Source organism: Berghia stephanieae, chromosome 4 (genome assembly GCF_034508935.2).
Source record: "Berghia stephanieae isolate SIO BIC M18660-M18661 chromosome 4, UCSD_Bste_1.3, whole genome shotgun sequence".
Lineage (NCBI taxonomy): Eukaryota > Metazoa > Mollusca > Gastropoda > Nudibranchia > Aeolidiidae > Berghia > Berghia stephanieae.
The window spans coordinates 51,169,037-51,182,173 of NC_088363.1; the positions used below are offsets into that span (position 1 = coordinate 51,169,037).

At 35.4% G+C, this 13,137-nt stretch overlaps 1 protein-coding gene across 2 annotated transcripts in view; it reads left to right on the forward strand.

Moving 5' to 3' along the window:
• Positions 1 to 12,860, forward strand: part of LOC144970775 (uncharacterized) — a 29,739-nt gene extending 16,879 nt beyond the window's left edge. For both annotated transcript variants that reach the window (XM_078910783.1, XM_078910784.1), the window contains exons 5-6: positions 314 to 536; positions 2,009 to 12,860. In XM_078910783.1, coding sequence (XP_078766909.1) covers positions 314 to 536; positions 2,009 to 5,202 — 3,417 coding nt within the window. In that variant the 3' untranslated portion in view covers positions 5,203 to 12,860. The remainder of the gene's footprint in view (positions 1 to 313; positions 537 to 2,008) is intronic.
• Positions 12,861 to 13,137: the final 277 nt, after the last annotated feature.

A 13,137-nucleotide genomic window follows, 5' to 3' on the forward strand; every position in this document is an offset into this window, starting at 1 on the left:
TCAAAGTCGCACAGTACAGTGAGTAGGAGTTGAACCCAGTACCTCCCAAGCTACCTCCAGGATATGATGAAGTGTGGACCACTAACACGCTGCTCCTTTCATCCAAATCAAGTTGAAATTAATTGAAATTAATATTGCCTTTAAATGTCGGATATAATTGAAAGAAAATGCAGATGGTTTGTTATCTTTTATGTGGAAAAAAAGGTCAAAATATGTTTAGATAATAGCCCCTTCCCCCTCTCCTCATTTATTCACAAATGGAAATTGGTCAGATAAACATGAATACTGTATTTATTTTTTAATCACTCTTCAGGTAATTATCAAGGATGATAAGAAATATGGGAAGTGCAGGATATGCAATGGGTCCTTCAGTCTAAGCAGCATTTATCGCCATCTCAAGAAACACGAAGATCCCAGTGCTGGCATTTTCTGTACTATTTGTGGGAAGAAGTATTCTCAGAAGCACAACCTGGTAACTCATATGAAGAGAATCCACAATGCTGGTACTGTTTCTCATACTGGTGGCCAGGAAGAAGGTAAGTTTATTTTATGACAGTTGCTCAGATCTTGGTAGTGATTATACTAAATGTAAAATATCTACCTACAGTTCTGATATAGCTACGCAAAGATTATGAAACAGTTCTGTTGCTGTTGAAACAGCACAGCTGATTGACTAGTCAAAATGGTATTGAAGTGATCTTTCACTGCATATTTTTTAATTTGCATAATGTTTAGAATTCATGCATGTTTCCAATGCATAGAAATTTCAATTGCTGAACCATAAAGACTAACCATGCAGTTATTTGGAGTATGATTTTTGTTGAATGCTTACGTCTTTTATGAAAGAAATGGGAATAAATATATAGCAGTAAACTGATGGACGAAATTGGCACATTTTGGTTGTCGTTTAAATCTGTGCTTCAAGAAACATGTCAGACAATCTGGAAATGAACATAAAATAAGCCGGGCTGCTGACTGTAAGTCAAAAAAGCATATTAGGAAGAAATTTGGATTACTGTATGATTTTCTTTTTCTTAATTTTGTATGTTTTTTTGCACTAGAGGGAATTGATCAATATTGACTTACTTTTATATTCTCACATGGACGATGCTTTCGTATCTCTATATTTTATTATGAAATTGTTTGATAGAATTTTCATCTTTTTAAAAACTGACTCAATCAGAATGAGTATTCTGTAAAAATTATAAGAAAAAGAGAACAACTACGTTACGTTCCTGATAGTCTGTTGTGCATCTTTAATGGTTTCAATAATGCTCAAAATATAGGTTGTTTCATAAGTGTAATTAGGGAAAAAGAGTTTAGATGACCGCCAACATTGATTTAAGGAGTTTCATACCCTCCTTCTTCTACTTATGCAATTAAGCTGTCTAGACTAACTTGGTATATATTTTAATTGACTGTATTTGGTATGAGTTTTTTGGTTTCCATTTAATATCTTTTTACAAAATTGATCTTTAGCCCTAACGTTGTTCAGGATTGGCTAACCGTCCTACTTGTGTTTTTTTTTTCATCTCTTATGAATGATGGTCATTTGTATCATAATACTGACTTATTTTGTTTAAATCATTTAATTGAATTAATGCAATCTGAAATTCAACAATATTGGAAACATTGATATGTACCAGTGGAAATTTCTAGATAAATAACACATTGACGAAATCTACTGAAACTCTTGGGGTCTTGATTTGAAGCCCCACTTCAGGCCCTTTCGTTGTTTTTCCTTTGACAATTTGCTCACTTGTCACTTGATACAGTACGGGTGGTTCCACATGTTGACACTTGATGTTTAAGATTATCTATATTCCTTCAAAGAATGTCTAGTTGGTATCCTATCTTGTTGAGGGAGTGTTTATTTAATATTTTTGTTTTATGACATATCTTTATTATCATTGATAAATCTTTATCCGAAGCATAGGTATGAAGAGTTCTACATTCATAGCCTGGTTCTGTGTAACATTTTTTTATGACTTTCTATTTCTTATTTCAGAGAAGATAAAAGAAGAATCAGAGCAAATACCAAAACCGGAACAAGGTGACTCATTGGATAGTCTCCCAGTTGAAAAATCTGCAATACCCCTGTCATCAGCTGAATCAGACTCACAGATTGAATCAAAAGATGAAACAAAAGACGGGAAAAAGAAGCAAAGGAAAAGATCTGTTGACAGGAAATACACAAAGGATGGTTTAGTGTATGAGTTAATGCCAGAGAGTCCAAATCCCATCAATATGAGAATTAAGAGGAAGACACAAAGACAGGTGGAGAGGGTCAGGAGGATGAAGGCTAAGAAAAAACTGGAGGCTGGTAAAAATATAAATGGAATCACTTATGAGTTGTCCAAGCTGGATGCATACAGTTCTGATGATGAGTATGATGAGGAAAGCGAAGAAGAGGAAGTAGATGAAAAAAAAGTAATTGTTGAGAAAGATAGTAGTTCAGTTGATGCTGGTGAAAGACATAAAATTGAGCAAGTTAAAGTGGAGGAAAAAGTTGAAATGGATTGCAATGATCAAAGGGCAAATATGGCAGATAGTGGTGATGTTGTTATGAATGAAGCGGCTATGGCTGCTGTCTCCCTGCCTTCAACTAACATGGCTGTATCTGCACTTATCTCTGCTTCTACCTCAGATTCTTGTGTGACAAATGTATCATTGTCTTCCAATATTAAACCAGATAATCAAGACAATAAAACTGAAAGTCAAAGTAGTGACAGGAGTAAACAAATCACAGAGATAAACCCCAGTAATAATGTAATTGAAACAGCAGATAACAAAGAACTTAGTGCTGCAACAACAGATAGAGTTGAAGAACAAATGGAGAGTGCCCAAGGTGCTATGGGAGAAATAGGTGGTGATAAGGAAAGTGATACAACAAAAAATGTTGCTGTAACTGCAGAGTCAACATCCAATCCTTCACCTACTAAGGAGAAATATCCATGCTCTCTTTGTTCTAGTGTTCTAGCATCAAAGTGTTCTTACTTTCTACACATGAAACGACATAGGAGTGTGAAGGATAAGGTATGTAACTATTGCGGGAAAGGGTTTATTACCGGACAAGAACTGAGATCACATGAAAGAACCCACACTGGTGAGCGGCCATACACATGTGAAATATGTAAGTATACCTTTGCTCACCAAGGTTCTTATCAAGCTCACAAGAAAGGACATGCGAAAAGAGGTGAAACAGTGCCATTCCCTCCAGAAAAATGTTACAATGAAGGACTTGTGCAACAACCTATTAAAAGAAAAAAGCGTGCTGCATCGGAGGGAGTTGGACCTGAAAGTAAACGAAAGGAAGATAGTTCTGCTTCTTCAACTTCTGATATAAGTGGTATGCCACACTCGTCTGTTTCTGAAAATGTGGGTTCTGGAAATGTGAACTTTGCACAGAAAGATAGCAGTAGTAGAAGTAGTAGTAGTAATATGCCTGGACAAGACTCTATGATGCGGAGAAGAAGTTTGGAATCATCCAACTTTAGTCAGCAGCAAGCTTTTGATCCGCTTGCTAGTGGAGGTGGTGGTAAAAGTGGAATGAGACCCCCTACTTGGCCTCAAACTCATTCAGGATCTGGGATTTCTTGGGATAATAGAAGACCTAGTTCAGAGCAGCAACAGCAAGATTTGTCTTCTGGCATGATGGGCAATGTTGGTCAGCACCAGTCGTCAACCACAAATTTTCGAGACCAGTCAAGCCCATCATTTTACTCTCCTTCTCCTACTCATTATGGCTCCTCTTCAGGGACAGATGGCCCAATGATGTCTCCAAATGTGTGCTATCCTGCAAACCAAGTCACTGCTGGAATCTCCCAACACAACAAGTATCCATCACAATCATCACCTCACCAACACCCTAACCCTCAACAGCGGTTCCCGACACCACATACTCCTCATGTCCCTCACAACCCGAATGCAATGAAATCTCCTACTCATGAACCAAACTTCCCTGTAGGCAGTCCCAATCAGCTTTACAGTAGTGCTAGTGGTAGCAACTTGGATGATGGTCGCCTATTTGCAAGTCCTGGCCCACCACCTCCAATGGCTACTCTTGTCAATCCAAGAAAGCCACAGCATCAGCAGCAGCAACAACACCATCAACAGCAACAACAACAACATCAACAAAAACAACATATGCCTCACCCTCCTCAAAATTACAGTCCTTCCCAGCAGTTTGGTATGTACGGACCATCATCATCAGCAAACTCTAGTCCTAACAGCTACTCTCAGCCTGTTCAACATCAGCTACAACAACAGCAACATCATCATCATCAGCAGCTTCCTCATGCCACAAGGCAGCAGCAGCAGGAACAGTATAACATCCCACAGTCATCATTCTCAGGAACCACTGCACAAGGAGTCACACCAGTTCAGACCACGCAGCAGCAACGGCAACAACTCCAACAGCAACAAGTTCCATCGCCATATCACAATCCCCATCATCACCAAGGAGTATCACAACAACAGCAACAACAATATCATCATCAGTTCCGACAATCACCAGGCTTGCAACAGCAACATCAACAGCTTCAGAAGCAGCTTCACCATCATCCACAGCCTTCACAACAACAATCACAACCACAACATCAACAGCAGCAGCAGCACCAATCAGCTTCTGGCCAACATAATTTGCAACAACAATTCACACCCCCTCCTCCATATAATCCTAACCAATCCAAACCCCCACCACCTTACCCAGCTTCTTACAATGAGTTTTATCGCAGTCCTCAACATGGTGATGAATCACAACAGCAACAACCACAGCCACTTCAACAGTCTCCAAGAATTCAATCACCGAGTATGCATCAACATACAGGCCATCAAAGCTTCAGCAATCCTTCATACACTAACTCTACACGTCTTCAACAAACAAGTTCCTCCCCTCAAAGTGCAACTCCTGTCAACAGGCCTGCCAATCAAACAGTAACTGCCAATAATAGTAACCGATCACTTTCATCCCCAGCCACCATAATGAACACTAACAATAATTTTAACCAACCAGTGGTCAGGTCACCTTCTGGTCCACAAATAAATCAATCACCATCCATCCTGCCATCCAGTCCTTCAATGAATACACAACAACAACAACAACAACAACAAACCTATCACCACCATCCATCACCATCTGCCTCTTCCACACCTAGCCCTGGATATTTTCATCAAGGACCCTCTCCATCTTCCTCAGGGTGAGAGGTATATTGAATGCGAAAGTCATGTTGGCAGCAACTAGCAACTATAATAATAGAAACCTCATCTTCAGTTGTACATATATAAATTTTAACTGATTTCAGCATTTCTGACCTATCTTGTTCATACTTTTTCCTCATTTTACATCAGCAAAATATACTACTCACTGAGTATTGACTATTTGTATAATATAAGTATCTTTAAATCTCAGATGCATTGGTTTTTCTCTCTGAGAGCCACTCTAAAATGGCATTGAATTTATTTTTCAACATTGCTGTGAGAAGGAGAGAGAAGATATATAACTATGTAGTTGTAGTGATAGTAAATGCATTATGAATGGCTGTTTACAAAACCAACCTGAAACCCAATGTAAATAGTTTTATTTGGTTGGTATATTAATAATTCACATAAAAACTGTGTAAATATGAAGATATATTGATGATTGCTTTCTTTGCTCTTATATTGTTTTTTTCTTTTTTTTCCAATGTTCATTTTATCATGTATATATAAATAAGAGGTTTTTAAAAGGAACAAAATGTTATATGATTATTTTTTATTTCTTTTTATGAACCTATATAATATGAAATTCGGATTGTTGAAATTTAATGTAAACAGTCTCCTCTAGATAATCTTTTATCATATATAAACCCAAAGCATTGTTAAGAATTGGACAGTTGGACAATTTAAAAGTGAAAATATTATATATATCATACAGGCAGACTGTGTTATTTTGCATATTCTTCCATTGTCCCCGCCAGCAGCAACAGCGTGTTTTTATGTTCCCAGTAAGGCTTATTTTAATTTTTTGCCACAATAATATGTAATTAAATCATGTTTTATTTGACCATTCTTTTTTTTTTTTTTTTTTTTTTTTGTTGTCGAATTATTGATTGTTAGTTGTACTTAGAACCAGATATCGGCTTTTATATATACCCACACAAATATGGATTTTGATGCAATCAGTATTTGTTCCATTAAAAATATAATTATTTTATTTGATCTTTCTGAATGTATTTGTATTGTTTTCATGTGATGAAGAAAGATAAAAAGTTGAAAGTTGTTGGACACTATATATTTTAATGATTTGAATGCAACACATATTTTTAAAAGTCTTGTAATACCTTATGAATAGATCTGCATCCATTAATGTTGTTGCCATTGTTGTCGCTAATCCAGAGGCCTTAGAGATAATATTTCTTGGTCCAATGAATGCCGTGTAGTAGTAAATAGTGCTTTTTTAGTTTTTATCATGTTGTGACTCTCTCTCTCTCTCTCTCTCTCTCTCTCTCTCTCTCTCTCTCTCTCTCTCTCTCTCTCTCTCTCTCTCTCTCTCTCTCTCTCTCTCTCTCCCCTCTCTCTCTCTCTCTCTCTCTCTCTCTCTCTCTCTCTCTCTCTCTCTCTCTCTCTCTCTCTCTCTCTCTCTGTGGGTGGGGATCCTGACCTCCCATAGCGGGCAGGGGTCCATAATGTGTCCTCTATCCCCTTATATCTGTTTTCCAACATGCTTTCTGTCTTTGTCTTGGAATGAGGTTACTTGGTTTTATCCTGGCCCTTGTCGGAGTCCTGTCTGGGAGGGAAACAGTCAAATGCATAGTTATTGTTTTGGGAGATGATATTTTTTTCCTTGTAAATCATCTCTCTGTTATGTATTATTATATTTGTTATTTTTAATGTATAATGTAAGCATTTGAGTGTGTTCCTCTTTGTTGGATTTTGTTCTTGTGTCTGGATGAGACTTATAGGTGATCTCAAACTAAGTACATTGGTGGTATTCTCTTGGAATCTACATCTAATCCCTATTTGTTCCCAGTTCCCTTTTTTCTTACTTTCTCTTGGATGCTTCAATTGTAATTCTAGAACTTTTTACCATCCCATTTTCTTCCTTTTTACTGGCGCTGATATAACCTAAATGTGTTGCAAGTGCCGTAAAGCGGGTGGTTGGATGGGAGCATCACCCTTGAATCATATACCTATGATGTTCGCATGGGTGTACGATCCGATAGTGATGTCATTTCTTCTTCTCTTTACTAGCCTATCCTGCTTCTTTGGTTTGTGATTGTATTTTTGACAGGGGATATTTTTTTTTCTGTAAATCTTCTGCCTGTTTGTTCTTGGTTATTTATAATTTAGCTTATGATATCTTTAGGTTATGATTTTGATTTACATTTGTACTATTTTTGTTAGATTGCTTGTTTTTTTGTTTCAGCGGTCTCTCATATAACCTCAATTGTGTTGGAAGAGACCTAAAGCAACAAACAAACAAAAAAAAAGCGCTGTAAAACCCTTAAAAACAAACATCTCTCTGTTATGTATTAATATATTTGTTATTTTTTATGTATAATGTAAGCATTTGAGTGTATTCCTCTTTGTTGGATTTTGTGCTTGTGTCTGGATGAGACTTAGAGGTGATCTCAAACTAAGTACTTTGATGGTATGCTCTTGTAATCTACATCTGATCCCTATTTGTTCCCATTCCCCTTTGTCTTACTTTCTCTTGGGTGCTTTAATTGTAATTCTATAACTTTTTACTATCCCATTTTCTTCCTTTTTACTGGCGCTGATATAACCTTAATGTGTTGCAAGCGCCGTAAAACCCTAAAAAAAGCCAAAAAAAACAAACAATCTCTCTCTCTCTCTCTCTCTCTCTCTCTCTCTCTCTCTCTCTCCTCTCTCTCTCTCTCTCTCTCTCTCTCTCTCTCTCTCTTCTCTCTTTCTCTCTTTCTCTCTTCTCTCTCTCTCTCTCTCTCTCTCTCTCTCTCTTTCTCTCTCTTTCTCTCTATCACATCCTTTTTTTCACTTTCTCTTGCTATCAATGCGATCTTTGTTTTAATGCATTACTTCTATACTTGTAGAGTTATTTCTTTAATTCCTTTGCAATTTGTACATTTCGTCTAGCAGTGGATGTAAGTCCTCTTAGTGTAAGGCATAAACTCTTTTCTCGTCTTTCTGGCCATGGGCAAAGAAGGGAGGTGGGTTTATTTATCAGCCTATCTTTTCTATCTCTGATGGCCTTCTTGCTGCTTTAAATCCTTGTACTGGAAAGAGACCCTTTGGTTTTTGCTGCGGGGACCTTCCTTAAATTATTTACTAAAATGGAGAAAATGGAGACAGATTTTTCTTTGTCGGGAATGAACGTGTTTTTTTTTCTCCCTATCCATCGATCCATTATATTTATACTTGTTCTTAAAAGGTTTACCTTTAAATGTATCCCTTTTTATATAAATTATGTGATTGTATCTGGATGGGACTTAGTAAAGCAGTCTTGGACTAGACTTACTCACAACTGATTGCTTTTGGAACTTCTTGTTTTGTTACTTGAAATAGTCTCCCTTTGTTTTTTGTTGTTTTTTTTTTTCTTTTTGGTCTCAAATGTAACCTTAAACGAACAGCTCCAAATATAGTTACAAATCATCGCTCTGCAAATTTAATTTTAAAGCATCAAAACTTTCTGTTCACACAAATGTGGTTGTTTTACAAGACTAAGGAAGCCTGTTTTTCTTCATTATTTTTTAGATTTTCAAGACCAATTAAAGGTAGTCTTTGTTAGATCAGCAATAGTAGTCAATTTTCGTTATTTCACGAACCTCTGCAGAATCTTTGATTAGAGTATGATGCTCATGATAAATTCATATTTGAAAAAGTATCCCATCTGTAATCTAGATTTTGTAAAGTAATAGTCCTTCAGAGCCATTAGGGCCATGGAGCTGGAGTTTATCCCCCTATGCTTTATAGATATATACATGAAATGGACAACAATAGTAATGGCTTCCCTTTGGAGAGAATTTCCAGATTTGTAAACTTAGCCAATATTAATGTTTGGTTGTTATATTGTACAGTTTGTAGTAGGCGGAAGTCTTTAAGGGGGAGGGGAGAGAGTTAATGTTTGACCTTTTGCTGAGGGAGGGGAGAATATATATAGATAAATTTTTTAAAAATTTCTTCCTCTATCCCCAATGCTGTTTCCTCTATGTGGCTTTATGTTCTTGTTCCGGATTGAGATCATTTGGTTTAGCACAGCCCTAATTACTCAGGGCCTTTTGCTGAGCAGCTTGGATTCCTCTCTTCTTAAGATAATTTTTTCTTATAAATCATCTCTTTACTGTATATCGCTAGTTGTAACCATTTGAGTGAATCCCTTTGGTAGGGATCCGATGCTTGTGTACGGGTGAAATTTTTTAATGGGAGGATAAATTTCTCTTAAAGATCTTTTGTGCTCTCGCTCATTGTGTAAGTTCAGATTTCTCCCATAGTGGGCAGGGGGGTACATCCTGTGTCTTCTATCCCCTTATATCTGTTTTCCAACATGCTTTCTGTCTTTGTCTTGGAATGAGATTACTTGGTTTTGACCTGGTCCTGGCCAGATGCCCTGGCTGAGAGGGAAACAGTCGAATGTATAGTTAGTTTTGGGAGATGATATTTTTTTCATTGTAAATCATCTCTCTGTTATGCACTGTATTATGCTACCTTTATATTATATATGATTTGTCAAACATTTGAGTGTGTTCCTCTTAGCGGGGACCTGTGCTTGTGTCTGGATGAGACTTTTAGTGATCTCAAACTAAGTACTTTGATAGAGTCTCTTATTTGAACCAATTCCCCTTTGTCTTCCCTTTTCTTGGATGCTTTATTGTAATTCTAGAACTTTTTACTATCCCATTTTCTTCCTTTTTACTGGCGCTGATATGACCTTAATGTGTTGATAGCGCCGTAAAACCCTTTAAAAAAAAACAACATACGTTCAGATTTCGGTCACTATTGCTGTCTTCTATCCCTCTCTATGACTATTTATTTTTCCTTTCCACATTGCTCTCGTCTTTGTTCTGGTTTGTCATTTCTCATTTATTTCCTTGTCCTGGCAGGGATCCTTTGCCCTGCGCTGAGAGGGAGGCAGTTGAATGTTTGGTTCCTTTTTTTAAGAGATGATAATTTTGTCTTTGTAAATCATCTCTCTGTTATGTACTATTTTAGTTTTTCGTTTTGAATCTATACTTTATAAAAATTGAAGTGTATCCTTTATCTTGGGATCCTGTACATGTGCCTGGATGGGACTTTAGGTAATGTCAAAAATGCTCATGGTATCTTCTGTTTCCTATTTGAACCAGTCCATTTGTCTTATTTTTTCTTCAGTGCTTTAACTTCAGATCTGGGACCTTTCCCTCATCTTCCTTGTTACTATCGCTGAAATGCAAATGTTACAAGCCGTTTAAAATCCTTAAAGAGAAACAAACAAGTACAGATTTTTAATTTTTTGGCTATCCCATCTATTTTTTTGGTGCTGAGTGCCACTCATGTTGTAAAACTCAAATCTAAAACAGTTCACAGTTTAAAGACTTTTTTTTTTTAACTGAAAGAACAGTCATGACTTGTAAAATTTTACTTGTAATATGTTTTTTTAAAGTGAATGAATGTTGATTTAAACTTTATGATCATACAATACCGATAATTAGTTCAATAATTATGAAATGTGATGGGAGCTTTTTCCCTTTTCAAATGTGTTCGTTGTCACAGATATTATTTCAATTTCAAGTTACAAAACTTTTATTTATTTATTATTTTTTTTTGGGCCATTATTTTGTAGTGATAACGTTTTATTATATTTCAAGAGTGTTTATGATGATTTTTTTTTTCATGCACCCTAATTTGTTAATGTACTTCAACTTTATGATTGTCTTAAAGGTCTTATATTTCAATTTCCTTCTTTTCTCAAACTTTAAAAAAAAAAAATAATAATTTAGAAAAAAATTGTACCCCTCTTTTAAAAAATTATTTATTATTATTATTATTATTATTATTATTATTATTATTATTATTATTATTATTATTATTATTATTATTATTATTATTATTAATTATTATCATGATGATGATGATGATGATGATGATGATGATTAGTTATTTAGATGGTTGAGATTTCTTCATTGGTGTTGGTCAATTTTACTCATTGTTCCACCAGATCAGTTGGTAATATCACTGTTATATTTAGTTTACCGACGTATTTCTATAAAGTATTATTCCCCTAAAATTTTCGTTGAATGTTTATCTTATCAATACATTAGTCACAATCAGCAAAAATAATTTGTATGGAATCCCAAAATAAATTTTTTAAAAATCAAATGGGTTCTCAAAAAATTTAGAAATCATATTTGCCTACATCATCTTAGATAAGAACAATATAGATACGAATATTGGATGCCCTCTTTGCATCCACTTATGTTTTGAAAAATGATTTTCATTTGTATTGGAATTCTGTTGTGCAATGGAAAGCCAGATCGTTTAAACTCTTGAACTTAATCATTACCAATTTTCTAAGGGACATTAATCTTTAACATTATAGTTGAATGGATAGATTAAAATTGTTCTCAGTTGGAGATGATTTTATGAGGGTTTAGGATTCAGAGTGGGGTTCTTGACCTTTCACTGGGTGGGGATCCTGACCTCCCATAGTGGGCAGGGGGTGTACATACTGTGTCTTCTATCCCCTTATATCTATTGTCCAACTTGCTTTCTGTCTTTGTCTTGGCATGAGATTACTTGGTTTTGTCCTGGCCCTGGCCGGAGTCCTTTATGGGAGGGAAACAGTCAAATGCATAGTTATTGTTTTGGGAGATGATATTTTTTTCCTTGTTAATCATCTCTCTGTTATGTATTATTATATTTATTTTGAATTTATAATGTAAACATTTGAGTGTATTTCTCTTTGTTGGATTTTGTGCTTGTGTCCGAATGAGACTAATAGGTGGTCTCAAACTAAGTACTTTGATAGTGTGCTCTTGGAATCTACATCTGATCCCTATTTGTTCCCAGTTCCCCTATGTCTTACTTTTTCTTGTGTGCTTTATTTGTAATTCTAGAACTTTTTACTATCCCATTTTCTTCCTTTTTACTGGCGCTGATATAACCTAAATGTGTTGCAAGCGCTGTAAAACCCTTAAAAACAAAAAAACATGACCTTTCATAGTGGGCAGGGAGGTACTTGCTGTGTCTTCTATACCCCTATATCAGTTTTCCAATTGCTTTTGGTCTTTGTCTTGGAATGAGATTACTGAGTTTTGCTGACCCTGGCTGGAGTCCTTGGCTGCGAAGAGAAACAGTCGAATATATAGTTACAGCTTGTAAATCAATCTCTCTGTTGTGTGCAGTTTTGATTTGTAAACATTTGAGTGTATTCCTTTTTGTGGGATCCTTGCTGGTGTCTGGATGAAACTTTAAGGCGCTGATATAACCTAAATGTGTTGCAAGCGCCGTAAAACCCTTAAAAACAAACAAACAAACTTTAAGGTGATCTCTAATTACATTGACAGTATGCTCTTATCTTGGAATCTACGCCTGTTCCCTATTTGAACCAACAACACTTTTTCTTACTTTTTCTTGGGTGCTTTGATTGTAAATCTAGAATATTTTGACTATTCCATTTTCTTCCTTTTACTGGCGCTGAAATGACTGAAATGTGTCAAAAAAAGAACAGGGTTTAGGATATTGAGCAAATTCTCAAGTTGTGATGCATGCATGCTGTGCTGATCGATCCAAACGAAACTACAATTTATTTATTGACACAAATGGAGACATTTAGTTTGTCCTTGATGCCAGGAATGTTGTAATCATTGTTATAAATAAAGGTGCTTAAGTGATTTTCCTCAATGATGTCATTATTATTATTATTATTATTATTATTATTATATTATTAATTAGTATTATTAATTATTATATTATTAGTATTATTATTATTATTATTATTATTACTTTTATTATTATTATTATTATTATTATTATTATTATTATTATTATTATTATTATTATTATTATTATCATTATTATTATTATTATTTTTATTATTATTATTATTAATATCACCACTTTCTGTTTTCGATCGCTATTTCTTCTATGCTACTCACTAGGTTTTACATGCTTATATGCAAATTATCATTATATAAATTTTGT